Source organism: Arabidopsis lyrata, assembly GCF_000004255.2.
Source record: "Arabidopsis lyrata subsp. lyrata unplaced genomic scaffold ARALYscaffold_8, whole genome shotgun sequence".
NCBI classification, from domain to species: Eukaryota; Viridiplantae; Streptophyta; class Magnoliopsida; order Brassicales; family Brassicaceae; genus Arabidopsis; species Arabidopsis lyrata.
Genome location: NW_003302548.1, coordinates 5,488,068 through 5,508,574, shown reverse-complemented (window position 1 = coordinate 5,508,574; position 20,507 = coordinate 5,488,068). Strand labels below are relative to the sequence as shown.

The 20,507-nt window shown below is 33.2% G+C and overlaps 2 protein-coding genes across 7 annotated transcripts; both read right to left on the bottom strand.

Moving 5' to 3' along the window:
- Positions 1-2,669: 2,669 nt before the first annotated feature.
- Positions 2,670-7,684, bottom strand: LOC110227878 (disease resistance protein TAO1-like). Its single transcript, XM_021023782.1, is given in 6 exon segments — positions 2,670-3,005; positions 3,058-4,970; positions 5,125-5,421; positions 5,502-6,025; positions 6,028-6,608; positions 6,780-7,684. Coding segments are annotated over 5 exon segments (3,666 nt in total). The 5' UTR covers positions 7,400-7,684; the 3' UTR covers positions 2,670-3,005; positions 3,058-3,326.
- LOC9301547 (disease resistance protein TAO1) lies at positions 2,670-18,753 on the bottom strand. Of its 6 annotated transcripts, XR_002331540.1 has the most exons (7): positions 17,921-18,753; positions 16,642-17,749; positions 16,265-16,561; positions 15,190-16,110; positions 14,703-14,765; positions 14,433-14,605; positions 14,030-14,336 (listed from the first exon to the last, which is right to left on the bottom strand). XR_002331540.1 is itself a non-coding variant. In XM_021023805.1 (4 exons), exons 1-4 carry the CDS (start codon positions 18,538-18,540, stop codon positions 15,301-15,303), a joined length of 2,835 nt encoding a protein of 944 aa, XP_020879464.1. In that variant the 5' UTR covers positions 18,541-18,753; the 3' UTR covers positions 14,950-15,300. The 6 variants fall into 6 exon arrangements, 1 of the variants encoding a protein (XP_020879464.1); XR_002331538.1 differs by lacking the exons at positions 14,030-14,336; positions 14,433-14,605 and adding an exon at positions 2,670-3,005; XR_002331539.1 differs by having other exon boundaries at positions 14,030-14,605.
- Between the last annotated feature and the right edge of the window lie 1,754 nt (positions 18,754-20,507).

The following is a 20,507-nucleotide window of genomic DNA, read 5'->3' as shown; positions in this document are numbered from 1 at the left end:
TTTCTACAGTTGCATCTTTTTATCGTAACACCCTATAAACAATTGCGATTGTTTAGTTGAACCATTGCAACATTTACTTTATTTAACGAACAATTGTAATTTTTGATTTATTTTATAAATTGGTTAAACATTTAATTTTTTAAAACTAAAAATATATATTTTACGGTTGAATTTTTTAGAAAGTTGCGATCCGAATAAATGTCTTCTACGGTTGCAATATTTAGTTTATTTTACGAACATATGCAGCTCTTAGTTTATATTATAAACAGTTATAACATTTAATTATCTACAAGCACTTCTTTCAATGTAACTTTTTATAATCTATTATTTCAATTTTAGTTACTAAAATGTATTTAAATAATATTGTAACTGTATAATTGAACCGTAACAACATTTGGTTTATTTGACAAATTATTGCAATTTTTGATTTTGTTTTATGAACCGTTATAATCTTTAATTTATTTGACGAACCATTGCAATATTTAGTATATTTGACAAACGATTGCAACTTTTATTATATGATATCTACGGTCGCGTCTTTTGGTTATAGTTCTTCATCAAATTTTTAATTTTAATTACTATTTAAATGAATATGTTGCTACTGTTTAATAGAACATAGTAAGATTTGGTTTATTTGACGAACCAATGAACAATTTGTCTTATTTGATGAAACGTTGTAACTTTTGGTTTATTTAATGAACCGTTACAATATTTGATATGTTTGATGAACTATTGTAACTTTAGTTTATTCGATGAATTATTACAACTTTACGTATATTTGATAAACCGTTGCAACATTGCCTTTTGTAATACATTTTTTAGAGCATTAACTAAAGTTTTTTTTTTTTTGAACAAAACATTAACTAAAGTTATACCTATTCATTTAGAGTATTATCTTTTCACCATGTTTTATTCGTGTTTTTCATCACAAACACTTGGTTCCAATAATTGTGTCTTTTATAAACATTTTTTTCTATTTAAACTTTCATGTCTTTTATAAACACTTTACGTATATTTGATGAACCGTTGCAACATTGCCTTTTGTAATACATTTTTTAGAGCATAAATAAAGCTTTTTTTTTTAACAAAACATTAACTAAAGTTATACATGTTCATTTAGAGTATTATCTTTTCACCATGTTTTATTCGTGTTTTTCATCACAAACACTTGGTTCCAATAATTGTGTCTTTTATAAACATTTTTTTCTATTTAAACTTTCATGTCTTTTTAACTCTCTCTCTCTCTCTCTCTCTCTCTCTCTCTCTCTCTCTCTCTCTCTCTCTCTCTCTCTCTCTCTCTCTCTCTCTCTCTCTATATATATATATATATATATATATATATATATATATTAAGTGGTGTAAATTTTTTATTTCTTTTTGTTTGATATTTTTCATAGAAAGTTACATTTTTTGCTATTTAACATTCATGTGTATACTTTGTTATCTATATCATTATTATTTTTTCCTAAATAATTATCTATTTTGGTTATTTGTTAAAATTTTCCGAAGATTGTCTCTTTTTAATATAATACCATTTAAAATATTGCGTCTTTTATCGTAATATTTTGTTGAATATATTTATATAGTTATATTTATAATAGTTTAGAAAATTGGAAAATTTTATCTACTCATTATAACTTTTTCTTTATTTTTTTTTATTTATGATCGCATCTTTTCAAAATGCAAAAAAGCGGGGCGGGTACGGGTTGGTTTTATAAATTGCGGGTTTTTACGGGTAAACCGCGGGCTTTTCAAAAAAATAAAATATATAATTATATATAAATTTATCTAATATATAGTTGTAAAATATTAAAATAATTCGTAATATATATAAAATAATTAAAAAAAGTTAATTTTTTCTTAAAAATATATGTATTTATATTTAAAATTATTATTAATTAGGTTTTTGTTTTAAATATAATTTAAAAATATTTAAAAAGTAAGTTTATAAAAGCCCGCGGGTTACCCGCGGCTCCCGCGAAATTAAGCGGAGCGGATGCAGATCTAATATTTTCTCCCGCAGATTATGCGGGGCGGGTTTTTTGCGGGTCAAAAATTTTGAAACCCGCTGCGGGGCGGGTTTGACCCGCTTGACAGCTCTACTTTTTATCATAATGTTTTCTAGTAATAAGAAAAATCTTAAAAAATATTTTTTTAGGGTTTACGTCTCTTTATCATATTTTTTCTAAAAATATATATTTATTTATTGTTAAAAAAAAATTGTTTTGAAACTTGTTGCCTCAATTCATTATTACATTTCGTTTGATATTTTTTTTTAATAATTTTTTTGAAATCTTTTCCCCCGCGATGTCGCGGGGGCCTAAGTCCTAGTATAGGGAAATATGTGTTTAGTTTAATGTTGTCTTACATTTATAGTCCAATGACTTCAGTATCTATCTATCGGATGAAGCATTTCCGTTAATATTGAACTTATGTAGCAAAGATAATGTTTCACAATCTGAGGGTTAAATGCAAATTTTTTCACAAAACTAATGTTGAGAACACGACGTAGTAAAACGCAAGGCCTCACTTTTAAACCTTCTTTGCCATTTTTATTCCATGGACTCCAAGTTTTTTTGTTGTCGTACCCTCCTCCTTGTAGGATAACGATGCCACCGCTTGGTTCGATGAATGCACTCTTCAAATCAGAATTTGGTAGAAAACGGACGGAACCATGTGAAACTCTCTGTTCATGTCTGTTCCATGCTCTTAGACCACAGATTCAAAGATCTAAGAGAAGTTGCAACTCTTTCATTTGATCTAAACACATACTAAAAAGAACAAAAACATCTTCACATCATCAACAAAGGCAACCGAAGAACTCAATGTAAGCTTAGAACAAGCAAGACTTTCAGACACCAATGTCTTTGGGTTAGAGTTAGAAGTATCTTTGGTGCAAAGAAGTTTTTTTTAGCCGCTCCATAGGAACTGTAGCGGCAACAACGAGCAAAAGACCTGTGGGTTCTGCACAAAAAAGGTTTCTTGTAGCGTACGTTGGTGACAGCCTTTTTTCAAGCTCTTCTTAGTAATTCTGAATAAGAGTTTAGGTTTAATCACCTGTTGGACGATACTTTGCTCACTGTAACTTCTAGGATCGAAGATTGATGATCGTCCGACGAAAAACCTATCTGTAATTAGATGAAAATTTGCAGATACAGAGAGCTTTCAAATTCCTCAACATTGTACAAAATCTATCAACATTTAGATTAGATTACCTTTTTGCTTCTCTCATTATGCTCTTGAATTGTGTAGTGACTGTGTCCATTACTTCACCACAGACTTCAGTTTCATCAAGGGTGTTTCAGAAATCACTTTTTGAAGATTCATCACAGGACCTCCGAGAGTTGGAATACCCCACATTCTTTTATCTTCCAATTCGGTTTGCCGAATTTGAACTCAAAGACAAGCTCGCTGGAAGTCACATCTGCTTCGACTTCAAATACGTACACATGCTCTGCTAAAACTGGATATAAATGATGCTCACTTTTTTTACAACTAACAGTGTAAAAGCCATTTCCATCCATCCAGTTTTCATCATCACGAGCCTCATCATCACCTTTATGAACCAGCAAAATGCAAGCCTTAAACCTCATGGATGTAGGAAGAGGCTTCTCGTTCAGCTTGATTGTCAAGGAACCTCCAGTAGTAGATTGGTGAGTGAAGTATGCAGGCACTTCTCTGCCGGGTAAGACCGCATATTTACTAGTCGGTGTCTGGATAATGAGGTCTCTGGCTTCTTGATTCAGTTTGAAGCACTTAGAAAATTTGAGCCAAATATTTGGATCCTGAAAGGAGCAATCTAGTCTCTCCAGGGACTCACAATCTTCTGCATCTATGTAAGAGAGGGAATCTGGAATCTGTTGGAGTGATACCAGCTTTTTGCATCCCTTGAGTATGAGTACTGTTAAACGAGAGAATTTGTTGACCCATGGGGGAAACTCTTGTATTTCTGTATTGGTCACTTGCAGCACTGTGATGATGTCAAAAGCATGAGGAAAGTTCTTGAGATTTTCACTGTATGACATATGCAACTTAGTGAGACGAGACCAAGATTTGATTGATGAAGGGACTTCTTCTATTGTGGTTCCTTTGAGATAGAGAAATTCAACGTTTGTGGAGATCTCAGGAAACCTTTTCAACAGCAAGCAATCAGTGAGATCAAGTAAGCAAAGAGATCCCAATTTGATGTTGGCTGGAAGATCTTCTAGCTTAGAGCATCCTCGTAAGGTCAACTTTTGCAACTTCTGAAGGTTTCCAATAGAAAAGGGGAGCTTTACCAGATTTGAGCATTGGTCAAGGTTTAAAACCTCAAGGTTGGTGGCATTTCCAATCCAGAAAGGGAGCTCCACTAGACATGATAAACTGCTAAGATCCAATTCTTTTAGATTGATGAGATTCCCAATAGAGGAAGGGAGCTCCACCAGACTTGATAAACTGCTAAGATGCAATTCTTTTAGATTGATGAGATTCCCAATAGAGGAAGGGAGCTCCACCAGACTTGATAAACTGCTAAGATGCAATTCTTTTAGATTGATGAGATTCCCAATAGAGGAAGGGAGCTCCACCAGACTTGATAAACTGCTAAGATGCAATTCTTTTAGATTGATGAGATTCCCAATAGAGGAAGGGAGCTCCACCAGACTTGATAAACTGCTAAGATGCAATTCTTTTAGATTGATGAGATTCCCAATAGAGGAAGGGAGCTCCACCAGACTTGATAAACTGCTAAGATCTAATAACTCGAGATTAGTGGCATTCCCAATAGAGGAAGGGAGATTCATCAGACTTGAGCAATAACGAAGATTCAATGTCCGAAGATTTTTGGTACACCCAATAGCGGAGGGGAGCTTCACCAGGCTGGAGCCACCACTCAGATTCAATTCCTGAAGATTGGTGGCAGTTGAGAGGTCAGGAAGCTCCTTTAAGAGGAGAGACGAACTCAAATCCATCCGCTTGAGATTTGGAAGCGGCTATACATACAAATAATAAGAACATGTATATACACTTAATTAGAAAACAGACTTCCATGCTATTAGTAATTAATTAAAATAAAATTGTACAAAAGATAAATTATTAATTTGAAATTAATAGATTATCTAAAAGAAATAAATCAACATTACTTACTTTAATTCCTTCCCACAACTTCTCAAGTTTGCTGTAAGGCATGACTAGTCCAACCAGCACCTCCGTGTTGAAAATAGGAGGCAAACATGTCATCGGAAAATAAGTCCAGTGTAGTAATCGAAGTTTACGAGATATATACTCTAAACCGTGCGGTAGATGTATTGTATTGTTATTCCCTTTGACTCTTAAGAATTGGAGATTAGACATTCCTTGAAAGGCTCTCTCACTTATATGTAACTTTTCCTTGATCCTATCCTCACCAAAGTTGAAATTTATGCCCATAACACTTCTACTACCCTGAAAAACATAACATAAATAATATGAAATGGTCACTTATTAAATCAACACGATTTGTGGAGAGAAATGTCAAAACTTACGTTCGCATCAAGATTGAGTACTTCACAAATTTCTCGTGCATCAACCAAAAATAGGCGTTGTCCAGGCTCACGAATAGACTGTTTACGGACAATATCTCTACCTAGTTTGACTAGCAAATCATGCATGTTTATACATCCCCTATTCAAAGATATGAGAGATTTCTCAGCTAAGACATTAAGCCGATGACTCACATCCAAGAACGTCTCTGCAAGATACTCTTCCACTTTCACAATCCATTCATGATTGAACAAGCAAGCTATATGAAGAAACAAATATTTGTCTTCGTCATCTAAGGCATCATAGCTGAACTTCAAAATGCTAAGAATATCAGCGTCAAGGCTACTCCTTAACTTTGGTAGTGCTTTCGTCCACTCCAGCTTAGACATTCCTCGAAAATATGAGCCTATAACCCTAAGACACAAAGGAAGTTCACCAGCAAGTTGTGTAACTTCCCGAGCCAGTTCTTCAAAACCATGTTTAGGGGAGTTTTGACCAAAAGCATATGTGCACAAGATTTGAAGGGCTCATCAGTTGATGGAAAATCCACCTTGTAAATATGTTTAATCCCATGTCCCCTAAAAATCATTCGATTTTGTGTTGTGATGATAATCCGACTCCCAGGACCAAACCACCAAGTTTCTTTTGCCATGGCATCTAGTTGCATTGACTTGTCCACACCATCAAGAACAACAAGAACTTTCTTGTCTTTTAGCCTATCTTGAACAACACCTAAATGAGAAATCTTCATATCACTCTGGTTGGTTATTTGAGACATAAACTGCTGTTGTAACTGCAACTTGGCACTATAGTCATCGGAACATGGTCTTGTATATTTTGCTTCGATAGATTCCATAAAGACACTCAGTTGGAAACTGTTGGAGAGTTTGTTGTATACAACTCTAGCAATGGTCGTCTTTCCAATCCCAGAAGGACCCCAAATCCCAATCATCCTCACTTCATCTGAGCCTAGGCATAACAATGGTTCCATCTTCTTCAAATGAGCAGTCATCCCAACCAACCCATCAAAATCACTTGATGAGGCAGAATTATTCAACTTGTTGGATATATCAGTAGCGATATTTCTAATCATGGTCGCTTCATTATCCCTAACAACAAAGAAGATCATCACTACATCCATTAAATACTTATAGAAAATTCACACACATCAAAAAAAAAACTTTAAGTTCAATGGATATTTAAAAAAAGCTAGAAATGTAAATAGTTTGATGTTTGTTATGAAGATAAAGAGATTCAAATGGAAATAGAAAACAACGAACCAGTTGGTCGAATGGTAACCGGCGATTGTGGCGACATTTGCCAAAGCTTGTCTCCATCTCCCAACGTGCTCTTTTGTTTTACCGGCACATGTTTTTTTGAAGACTTTTCCAAAATCTCCGGTCAGCTTCTTTACATCAGATGGATCCACTTTATAGAAAACAGCCAAAACTGTTTGACCCAATTCTTCCCTGCACTTCATAATCTCCGCCAATTCGTCAAGACACCAGCTCGAAGAAGCGTAGTTTCTTGACAGCAAGATAATTGCGATCTTGGATTCTCTAATTGCTCGAATGAGTTCAGGACCGATGGATTGTCCTCTCTCGATCTCATTATCAATGAATGGTGTGATTCCCATTCTTTGAAACTCCATCTGAATGTGACTAAGAAAGTCTCTACGGACATCTTCCCCTCGAAAACTTGGAAACACATGGTGTGTCCAGATGCGATCCAAAGACGATGGAGGAGACAAAGACGATGAAGAAGACGGAGGTGATGAAGTAGAAGAAGAAGAATTATTTTCTTTGTCATCTTCTTGATGGCATCTGAGATTTCTAAGAAGCGTGAAGAAGCCTATTGCAGCAGCAACAGTGGTAAGGATAAAAGAAGAAGAAGAATCCATTAGTTAGTATATATTATTGGAGAGAGGATTAATAATATCAGAGAGCTTTAAAGAGAGCTATGCGGATGAAGAAGTTGCAAAACAGACTTATACTAAACAAAGAAGGTTGACTCCATTGACCGAGAAAGTGAGAATATTTTGAAACTGTACTAGCAAACAAGAGGATTAGCTTTGGTATAGAATGCTTCTTTAGAAAAATGAGATCCACTAACAAAAGATAAAGTTGAAGAAAATCTAAAATATGAAAACAGATAACTAGAAAAAATCAAACGTATAAAGCAAGCAATAAGCATCGAGTTTTAATACATATATACATGCCAATTCTACAACATTTATAGTTTTATTTCCTAAATATAAGTCATGAATATATATTAACAAAGAAACTATACTATCAAAAATAGAGGTTTTAGCTTCTTGTTTTCTTTCATGTACCTAATTCCTAGCTATTTTCCTCGCAGACGTCAATAATTGGTCCTACAATAGACAAAGGAAGCTTCGTCCAAAGAAAAAAGAAAAAGAACAGTATCAAGTTTCAATACAAACATGGTAACTAAAGACATGATTTTTTGTGAACAAGTCATGAAATGTTGAAATTCTGAATCTAAAAGAAGCAAATTAGCAACTGAAATCCGAATCTATGATGCAAATCAGAAATGGGAAACACAAGGAAGCAGTGACTAAAATCAATGTCTCTATCAAAAATCTAAAATTTATAGAAAAGATGTGAAAATACTTACATCGAGTTTTGATATAGAGATGCCAAATCTCCAACATTTATAATGGCTATGATTGGTCACAAAATTTAAAGCTGTACAAAGCTGTTGTTACCAATCAAGATAAATTTATCAAAAGCGGTACATAATAACAAAAACAAGTTTTTTTTTAGACAAAAACAAAAACAGTTTAAAATAATAAAAACTATACTCCCTCTGTTCCTAGTTATTTGATGTTTTGAGTTTTTTACTTGTTCAGCCAAGATTGATGTTTTGTAAAAACATCATCATTGTTTTTGTTTGCGACTAATAGATAAAGGTGAGAAGTACTAACATTATTAAACTAACAAAATAATAATTAAAAAAATTTTAAATTACTTTTTCTTAAATTGTGTGTAAAACTCAAAATATCATTCTTTGAGAAAGTGAGGGTGTATCAAATTAAAATTATCTCTCTACAATTTTCTAGGTATGACCACGGTTACGGTTATTACGATTACGGTTAATTAATCACCGGTTACGATTATAAACTTTTTTAACCGTAACTTTAACCATTATATATACGGTTAAATATGGTTACAGTTACAACGGTTACGGTTAAATACGGTTACGTTTATTTGATGATTACGATACGGCTAATATCAGAGGCGAAATCTTACGAGTTACCTAATTTTTTATATTACTTTTAAAAAGATGAAAAAGTATGCTATAAACCAAATTTTCTTGAGTTCGAGCAATATAACATTACAACATATTTGTTTGAGAAATTACTAGTAAAAACAGAGCTCATTTTTATCTTATGAAATTTTCATCAAATTTCAAAGAAAATTCAAATCTGTATCATTTAGGTTTCTCATAAGAAAAGTCTCCTTTTATTTACAAGATTTTTAATATATCTTTTTCTTTTTCTCATAACAGATATCAAATTTTTTTTTAACCATCTATTACATTATCATTATAGATATTTGAGCTTATCCTATTACGATGATAATCAATTACCTACGGCATATACAATTATGATGAACAGCTCCCACAAACAATGATTCCACATTTCAGTTCTCCGTGCAACATTCGAATATACAATTATGATGAACAGCTCCCACGAACAATGATTCCACATTTCAGTTCTCCGTGCAACATTCGAATCTCTAATGAACCGTTTTGCATGTACGACATCCCCACTAACCGATTAACAAGTTAACGATTAACAAGTTAATGGGCAACTTTTCCAATCGAAATTACTTTATCAATGTGGCCATGATTCCTTTCAAGTAATGTAAAACCCTGGTTTCAAGAATGTGGTGTTAAAAGAGTTGATTTGACCATCTATGTCACCAAAGTGCACTTATCTTTTCGGTCAACTGCCCTGAGAGAACTCCACAGTTAAGCGTGCAATTTCAGTATGGGTGACCTTCTAGGAAGTGATTGTCGAAACTGTGTGAGTGAGGACAAAACACAAGAAAAGATCATGTGGTGATTTGTAGGAACGGTAAACAAGTCTTTAAAGCCTCCTGGACGTAGCGGACCGGCCGAGAGAGAACGTGGACCCATTAAGAGAGGTGTGACGGTCAGGGCATTTGAAGTAATGTTGAAAGCTATTCGCATAAACAAGGAAAACATTTGTATCAGGTAGACCAAATACCGAGTGATTAGGAAGTAGTATAAATAGTTATTCGGAAAAAAAAAATACAAAGTTCTGATTTATATATATATATTTTTTTGGTAGTAGTTCTGATTTATATTTTGTTGTAATCATCATATTTTTGGATGAGTTGCGTTTTTAAATATTGTAGATTTATATTTGATATGAGTCAAATTAACCTAAGACTACTCTGTCAAATAAAGAGATCATGTATAGCATTTTAGGGTCGAATTCCACAAAGCTCTCGTTGTTCACACAATAGACTAACATGTTTTGAATTAAGCTAAACAGAAAATTAAGTAAATTAAAATACAAAAAAAAACCTTTAAAAATAAGTTGTAAAACAGATAGATGAAACGTTAGGCTAAGGGATTTCTCAGGAAATATTAGAATAGTAGATCTAGCAATTAGTTAGGAATTATTAAAGAACCGTTCTTAAAACTCAAATAAAAAAAAAAAAAACTATAATCAACCAACTCTCGTCTGAATTGACTATCTATGCTTAATAGCAGAACTTCCAACTCTCGTCTGTAAATCCCTAAAACTAAGAAAGCATTAAGATCAGGTTCGATATGTTCACAAAAGTATCTAGACCAACTCTCGTCTGTATCTAACTACTTCTGCCCACCTAAGATAGTTCTAGTAATAAGCGCACTCTCGTGTCTAACCTATTATCCTAAGATCAAGTTCTAGTTAATTACTCTAGAACTAGCATTAAAAACAATCAAAGATGAAAAACTCTAGAGATTTATTTTACTAACAGGTTATCGATCTACTAATTCATCCAAATCCCTATTGAGAATCCCTAAACCAAACAAGAGGACTACTCAGACATGATTATCGAAGAACAAAACATGTTTTAAAGTAGGAATCTTGTAAGAAAACAAGAAGAGAATAGAGTGTTGAAGAATCTTCTCTAGAGGGAGCTCCACAGGGTTTACGTCCAAGAACAAAATAAAAATAAAGCTTAGGTCTAAACAATGACCTTAAGAATATATTTATACTGAAAATTACCTAGTTTGACCCAAATCTAGAGTAAAATAACTAGATTAACACCCAAATATTGTGGTTTACTAGAATAACACAATTTTTGTGTTAAAAGACCAAATACCCATTTTATTTTCAATTCTAATAAAATAATATAATTAACATAATAATTAAATTAAATAGAAAATTAAAAAATACAAAATCAAAAATTATATAACGAAAAAACGAAAATTGAGAAAAAAACGGAAAAAAAATACAAAACAAACAAAATATATATAAATTGAAAAAACATTAAAAATAAATAACGAAAAAAGACAAATACCTATTTTATTTTCAATTCAATTAAAATAAAATAATTAACATATAATAACTAAATTAAATAGAAAATTAGAAGAAAAATAATACAAAACAAAAATAAATTTTAAAAAAACGAAAAAAATATAAAACGAAAAATACAAATATATATATATATATATATATATATATATATATATATATATATATTAAAAAGAAAAAAATATCCAAATCCCTATTGAGAATCCCTAAACCAAACAAGAGGACTACTCAGACATGATTATCGAAGAACAAAACATGTTTTAAAGTAGGAATCTTGCAAGAAAACAAGAAGAGAATAGAGTTTTGAAGAATTTTCTCTGGAGGGAGCTCCACAGGGTTTACGTCCAAGAACAAAATAAAAATAAAGCTTAGGTCTAAACAATGACCTTAAGAATATATTTATATTGTCTTAAAAACGTGTAGAGACTTCTTTGAAAAAAGAGAAAATTTTTGGGATGATTCTGCAAATATTCAAAACTTCAAAAACACACGAGATCGAATTGCAGTTAGATATTGGTGTCGATCGACACATACACCAAGATTGGTCTCCGGACTGCTCTTGTATCATCATAACATCTCGTTTTTGCTCTAGAATGATCCATATTCTCCAAATTGGTCCCGTGCATGCATAAACCTGAAAAACACTAGAAAAGACTCTAGAAATAACAAAAATACTCTAATAATAATACCTATATCATGTTTAAAAAACCGTAAAAACCATGATATATCAATATTATTAGGGGAGATTTTAATTCATTTGATTAATTATCATGAAATACAACAAGTCATTTATATTAGGGTTTCGTGCAAAACCCTTCAAAGTCGCCAATTTTTGCAACTTTACCTTCAACCTCTAAAAAATGTAGAATAATCATATGAAGTAAAAAATAATACGCATTATAACCCCTTTTCGCTATTCTCAAGTTTTTAAAATTTTGATAAATAATATATCAAATTGAAGCCCTCGAAATGAGGAGTTCAACTCTACCCTTAAAATTTGAAAAACCAAATTTATGTGATTGTGAAAACGTTTACAATATATTTATAAGGGATATATTGCGTATTATTTTTGACTTCATATGATTATTCTGCATTCTTCGGAGGTAGAGGATAAAGTTACAAAAATTGATGATTTTGAGAGTGTTTTTGTACAAAACCTTTTATATTAATACCTTTGTTGCATCATCATCTCTTTTCAAATCTACGTAATACATTTTTAGATTTTTCATTTATGATTAAATCATCTTTCATTCCTTAAAGTTGATTTGTATAATTAAAAAAAAATTATGAAAAAAGAAAATTACGCAAAAATATATTTTAAAAAATTATCAACTCTTCTAGATCTTTCATATATTTGCAAAGTTAACTTTCAATTACAAGATAAATAGGCTAAAAGTGAGAAAGGTAAAAATAAATTATTTGCTCCTTTTATAGTCGTTTTTTCTATAAATTTTTTTTTTGGTAATATAATAGATTTTTTACTTCATCTCGAATCTCGATAATGTGCTTATTTAGCTTAGATATCTATTATTTTTTTGGTAAATTACTTACTCAGATTTCTTATAAATGCATATTAATCTTTTGGTTTCACTGAAGCTTTTTTCGTTTTGGTTTTAATGCAATCGATTTGGTATGGTACGGTGGATTTGGTTTGGTAGACTATCCTCTCACACCAAAATGAATCTTTTTTTTTATCACTCTCTCTCTCTCCCTCTGTTTTAAAATGACTCTTTTGGTTTTGGACTCTCTTCGTTTTTCGTATTAGAGTGTGAAGAAGCTGAAAATCCAAAATCTGATTTTTAAATTTGGTTGTAAATTTGCTAGGCTATATTCAAACCTCCTAAATCAATGCGTGGAAGGATTCAGATTTGTTATCCTCAGGTATAATTTACTAGTAGAGCTCACTGATATCTTTTCTTGATCACTTTGTAATTGAATTTTGTGTGTGTGTGTTTGTGAAGTTTGGTGATTTTACGATTTTGGGATTATCGGGTTTAATGGGTCTAATAATTGGGTTGGTTTCTGGGTAAATCCGGTTTAATTTCGATGTTAAGCGGTTAATCGGGTTCGGCACAGTAAACCGAAGATAAACCACGAAATTTGAAATTATGGAGACTGAGGTCTCGAACTTTCAATTTAGGGGGAAACTGGAGTTTAACTTTCGTTTTGTGTGGACTGGAGACGAGACCCGAAATCTGTGTTGTTATGGTACTATATGAAACTTACTGGGGGGACACAGGTCGTTCACCCATTTAGCTTAGATATCTTTTATTTTTTTGGTAAATTACTTACTTAGATTTCTTTTTTTTTTTTTTTTTTTTTTTTTTGACACCACTCAGATTTCTTATAAATGCATATTAATCTTCTGGTTTCACTGAAGCTTTTTTCGTTTTGGTTTTAATGCAATCAATTTAGTATGGTACGGTGGATTTGGTAGACTTATCCATTGTTGAAGAAACAATTGAGACGATACAGCTATTCCTCTCACACCAAAATGAATCTTTTTTTTTTTTATCACTCTCTCTCTCCCTCTGTTTTAAAATGACTCTTTTGGTTTTGGACTCTCTTCGTTTTTCGTATTAGAGTGTTGGTATCATCTAATACTATGGAGTTGGTTCCCCGTATTGCATGATTTTGATTACAAAAGCCTCATACATTTCAAGGTTTAGTGTTTTCTAAGGCCACTAATCACTCGGATTTGTGTCAGGTGAAATGGATAGTTACTGGAGATTGAAAAACTTGGTTAGTATACTCCGTTGAGTCGACAAGCATCAGTATACTCATTGACAGTAGATTAGTTTCAGACCTGCTTAGTGCTTAGGAGAATATATCTAGAGCTGAAGAAAAACAAGAGGGTTTGCAGAGGCAAGGCTCGGATACTTAGCCAAAAAACTGTTGATGGAGTTTTTTACCTATCTGTTCATGTCTGTTCCATGATCTTAGGCCATAGACTGAGAGAAGTTTCAACTCCTTTATTTGAACTATCTATACATCCCAAACAGAACAACATCTTCATGTCAGTAACAAAAAGCAATCAAAGAACTTTATAAAAAGCTTTAAAAATCTATACTTTCATAACACTTGACTTAGAGTTATCATTGGTGCAAAGAAGGTTTTTGGTCGTTCCATAACGGCTGCAGCGGCAGCAACGAGCAAAAGACCTGAGGAGGAAGAAGATAACCGATGCCACCGCTGGGTTCGATGCTCTTAGAACACAGATTTCAAAGATCTAAGAGAAGTTTCAAGTCTTTCGTTTGATCTAAACACATCCCAAAAAGAACAAAAACATCTTCACATCATCAACAAAGGCAATCAAAGAACTCAATATAAGCATAAAAAATTAAGACTTTCAGACCATAGGAGCAGTAGTATCTTTGGTGCAAAGAAGTTTTTTTCTTAGCCGCTCCATAGGAGCTGTAGCGGCAACAACGAGTAAAAGACCTGTGGGTTCTGCACAAAAAAAGTTCAGCAGCAACAGGTAACACTGTTGAATTTAGATCTCGTAAATTAGTGTACGTTGGTGACAGCCTGAAGAAACAATGATCTACATGTATCACACTCACACGGACAAGCCTTTTTTGAAGCTCTTCTAAGTAATTCTGTATAAGAGTTCAAGTTTAATCACCTGATGGGCGGCTTGACGATACTTTGCTCACCGTAATTGCTCACCGTCCGACGAAAAACCTAACTGTAATTAGATGAAAAGTTTTTAATCTTTATTGTTGAAAGAGTTATAAGTTTGTTACAGGAGATAAAACAAAAAACAAAAATCGATGTGAGTGTCAGTTTTGTGTAATAATCATCGAATCAAACAAAAAGTCCTAAAAAATTCCCCACATTTGTTCATGTGATGAAATTACAGTACACTGTTAAAATTCAAATTGTTTTTCATTTTATTACAGATGATTTAAATAGTTGAAAAGATATTTAATAGTAATCGAGGATTAAAGAAGATAAAGAAGAACTGAAGTTGCAGATACACATCACCTTATGTGGCCCAATGAAGTAAAGTAAAATATCAATCCTCATACAAGAGATTAAAATTTCAGATACAGAGAGCTTTCAAATTCCTCAACATTGTACAAAATCTATCAACATTTAGATTAGATTACCTTTTTGCTTCTCTCATTATGCTCTTGAATTGTGTAGTGACTATTTCCATTACTTCACCACAGACTTCAGTTTCATCAAGGGTGTTTCAGAAATCACTTTTTGAAGATTCATCAAGGAACCTCTGAGAGTTGGAATACCCCACATTCTTTTATCTTCCATTTCTTATTTTTACTGTCGATCTTGAACTCAAAGACAAGCTCGCTGGAAGTCACATCTGCTTCGACTTCAAATACGTACATATGCTCTGCTAAAACTGGATATAAATAATGCTTACTTTTTTTACAACTAACATAGCAGCCATTTTCATCCATCCAGTTTTTATCATCACGAGCCTCATCATCACCTTTATGAACCAGCAAAATGCAAGCCTTAAACCGCATGGATGTAGGAAGAGGCTTCTCGTTCAGCTTGATTGTCAAGGAACCTCCAGTAGTAGATTGGTGAGTGAAGTATGCAGGCACTTCTCTGCCGGGTAAGACCGCATATTCACTAGTTGGTGTCTGGATGATGAGGTCTCTGGCTTCTTGATTCAGTTTGAAGCACTTAGCAAATTTGAGGCAAATATTTGGATTGTGAAAGGAGCAATCTAGTCTCTCCAGGGACTCACAATCTTCTGCATCTATGTGAGAGATGGAATCTGGAATCTGTAGGAGTGATACTAGACATGATAAACTGCTAAGATTCAATACTTTTAGATTGATGAGATTCCCAATAGAAAAAGGGAGCTCCACCAGACTTGAGCATCCATCGAGATATAACTTTCGGAGATTTTTGGTATACCCAATAGTGGAGGGGAGCTTCACCAGGCTGGAGCAACCACTCAGATTCAATTCCTGAAGATTGGTGGCAGTTGAGAGGTCAGGAAGCTCCTTTAAGAGGAGAGACCAACACAAATCCATCCACTTGAGATTTGGAAGCGGCTATACATACAAATAATAAGAACATGTATATACACTTAATTAGAAAACAGACTTCCATGCTATTAGTAATTAATTAAAATAAAATTGTACAAAAGATAAATTATTAATTTGAAATTAATAAAATATCTAAAAGAAATAAATCAAAATTACTTACTTTAATTCCTTCCCACAACTTCTCAAGTTTGCTGTAACGCATGTGTAGTTCAACCAGGAACTCCGTGTTGAAAATAGGAGGCAAACATGTCATCGGAAAATAAGTCCAGTGTAGTAATCGAAGTTTACGAGATATATACTCTAAACCGTGCGGTAGATGTATTGTATTGTTATTCCCTTCGAATCTTAAGAATTGGAGATTAGACATTCCTTGAAAGGCTCTCTCACTTATATGTAACTTTTCCTTGATCCTATACTCACCAAAGTTGAAATTTATGCCCATAACACTTCTACTACCCTGAAAAACATAACATAAATAATATGAAATGGTCACTTATTAAATCAACACGATTTGTGGAGAGAAATGTCAAAACTTACGTTCGCATCAAGGTTGAGTACATCACAAATTTCTCGTGCATCAACCAAAAATAGTCGTTGTCCAGGCTCACGAATAGACTGTTTACGGACAATATCTCTACCTAGTTTGACTAGCAAATCATGCATGTTTATATATCCCCTATTCAAAGATATGAGCGATTTTTCAGCTAAGCCATTAAGCCGATGACTCACATCCAAGAACGTCTCTGCAAGATACTCTTCCACTTTCACAATCCATTCACGATTGAAGAAGCAAGCTATATGAAGAAACAAATATTTGTCTTCGTCATCTAAGGCATCATAGCTGAACTTCAAAATGCTAAGAATATCAGCGTCAAGGCTACTCCTTAACCTTGGTAGTGCTTTCGTCCACTCCAGCTTAGACATTCCTCGAAAATACGAGCCTATAACCCTAAGACACAAAGGAAGTTCACCAGCAAGTTGTGTAACTTCCCGAGCCAGTTCTTCAAAACCATGTTTAGGGGAGTTTTGACCAAAAGCATATGTGCACAAGATTTGAAGGGCCTCATCAGTTGATGGAAAATTCACCTTGTAAATATGGTTAATCCCATGTTCCCTAAAAATCTTTCGATTTTGTGTTGTGATGATAATCCGACTCCCAGGACCAAACCACCAAGTTTCTTTTGCCATGGCATCTAGTTGCATTGACTTGTCCACACCATCAAGAACAACAAGAACTTTCTTGTCTTTTAGCCTATCTTGAACAACACCTAAATGAGAAATCTTCATATCATTCTGGTTGGTTATTTGAGACATAAACTGCTGTTGTAACTGCAACTTGGCACAATAGTCATCGGAACATGGTCTTGTATATTTTGATTCGATAGATTCCATAAAGACACTCAGTTGAAAACTGCTAGAGAGTTTGTTGTATACAACTCTGGCGATGGTCGTCTTCCCAATCCCAGAAGGACCCCAAATCCCAATCATCCTCACTTCATCTGAGCCTAGGCATAACAATGGTTCCATCTTCTTCAAATGAGCAGTCATCCCAACCAACCCATCAAAATCACTTGATGAGGCAGAATTATTCAACTTGTTGGATATATCAGTAGCGATATTTCTAATCATGGTAGCTTCATTATCCCTAACAACAAAGAAGATCATCACTACATCCATTAAATACTTATAGAAAATTCACACACATCAAAAAAAAAACTTTAAGTTCAATGGATATTTAAAAAAAGCTAGAAATGTAAATAGTTTGATGTTTGTTATGAAGATAAAGAGATTCAAATGGAAATAGAAAACAACGAACCAGTTGGTCGAATGGTAACCGGCGATTGTGGCGACATTTGCCAAAGCTTGTCTCCATCTCCCAACGTGCTCTTTTGTTTTACCGGCACATGTTTTTTTGAAGACTTTTCCAAAATCTCCGGTCAGCTTCTTTACATCAGATGGATCCACTTTATAGAAAACAGCCAAAACTGTTTGACCCAATTCTTCCCTGCACTTCATAATCTCCGCCAATTCGTCAAGACACCAGCTCGAAGAAGCGTAGTTTCTTGACAGCAAGATAATTGCGATCTTGGATTCTCTAATTGCTCGAATGAGTTCAGGACCGATGGATTGTCCTCTCTCGATCTCATTATCAATGAATGGTGTGATTCCCATTCTTTGAAACTCCATCTGAATGTGACTAAGAAAGTCTCTACGGACATCTTCCCCTCGAAAACTTGGAAACACATGGTGTGTCCAGATGCGATCCAAAGACGATGGAGGAGACAAAGACGATGAAGAAGACGGAGGTGATGAAGTAGAAGAAGAAGAATTATTTTCTTTGTCATCTTCTTGATGGCATCTGAGATTTCTAAGAAGCGTGAAGAAGCCTATTGCAGCAGCAACAGTGGTAAGGATAAAAGAAGAAGAAGAATCCATTAGTTAGTATTATTGGAGAGAGGATTAATAATATCAGAGAGCTTTAAAGAGAGCTATGCGGATGAAGAAGTTGCAAAACAGACTTATACTAAACAAAGAAGGTTGACTCCATTGACCGAGAAAGTGAGAATATGTTGAAACTGTACTAGCAAACAAGAGGATTAGCTTTGGTATAGAATGCTTAATTCTTTAGAAAAATGAGATCCACTAACAAAAGATAAAGTTGAAGAAAATCTAAAATATGAATACAGATAACTAGAAAAAATCAAACGTATAAAGCAAGCAATAAGCATCGAGTTTTAATACATATATACATGCCAATTCTACAACATTTATAGTTTTATTTCCTAAATATAAGTCATGAATATATATTAACAAAGAAACTATACTATCAAAAATAGAGGTTTTAGCTTCTTGTTTTCTTTCATGTACCTAATTCCTAGCTATTTTCCTCGCAGACGTCAATAATTGGTCCTACAATAGACAAAGGAAGCTTCGTCCAAAGAAAAAAGAAAAAGAACAGTATCAAGTTTCAATACAAACATGGTATCCAAAGACATGATTTTTTGAACAAGTCATGAAAATAGTTTGTTGAAATTCTGCATCTAAGAAGAAAATTAGCAACTGAAATCCGAATCTATGATGCAAATCAGAAATGGGAAACACAAGGAAGCAGTGACTAAAATCAATGTCTCTATCAAAAATCTAAAATTTATAGAAAATATGTGAAAATACTTACATCGAGTTTTGATATAGAGATGCCAATTCTCCAACATTTATATTAGTTGTGTCTTTTATAATAGTTGTATCTATTTAAATGTTTTTGTCTTCTAAACTCTATATATTTGTCCATTTTCCTAGATAATTTACCTAACTCTTGTTGTCTAACATTAATTAGATAAGGACAACTTATTTTGTTAAGAGATGATTTTTTTTTTAATAGAAATTTTGTTAAGAGATGATTGACGGCCAAGATTGAAGTTCATCTCAATAAATATTTTCTACAGTTGTGTATTTTATCGTAACATTCCCTATTATATAGTTTAAAAAGTTTTTACTATTTTAAAATACCTCTTATGATTGTGATTTTTTAGAAATTTGCATCTATTCATTCAAACTTGTATCTTTTCACCATGTTGTTTTCATGTTCATTTCATCAAAACTTCATGTTCTAATAATTTTGTCTTCTATAAATATAGGTGTATTTATTTAAACGGACATGTCTTTCTAACTCTCTATATATATTTTTCCTCTTCTTAGATAACTCCTAAAATTTTATTATTTGACACTGAGTTTTCATTTTATGATGAATCTAAACAATTTAACCTTCAATACGGATGTTATTATATACTCTCCACACTATTTCTTAATTATAGAGACTATGTATACATTACAAAGAACGTTGACCCATTGACTCAGAATATGTTTTTGTTTTTGGTTAAATGGAGGATTAATTTCTCCATTGACGTTGACCCCATTGGTTGAAATTACTAGTAAAAACAGAGCTCATTTATTTCCATACTAATTCCTGGCTATTCCCTCACAATGATGGGTCCTACACTAACAACTAGCAAGGGAGGAGGAAGCTTCCTTCAATGAAACTTCTTTACAAAAATAAAAATAAAAAAATCTAAAAGTCATGAAATTCGAATCAACGAAGCAAACAAATTAGACAGGATTTTTTTAACAAGTCATTAAATTCGAATCAACGAAGCAAACAAGTCACGGAGATTTCAAGGAAAGTAGTGACCAAAATCAAAATCTAAAATTTATACAAAAGTTGTGAAAATAATTACATTGGTGACAGGTGAGCTTGAGAAGCTGGAAATCTCAAAACAAAATCAGCCCTTTTTCTCCAATTTGCATCCGGAAGCTATTGAAAATTTCATTTTTGTTAATCCGTTCATGTTTTGAAAGAAATTGTTTTTTTTTTTTTTTCTTATGATTCCTTTCAAGTAATGTTGAAG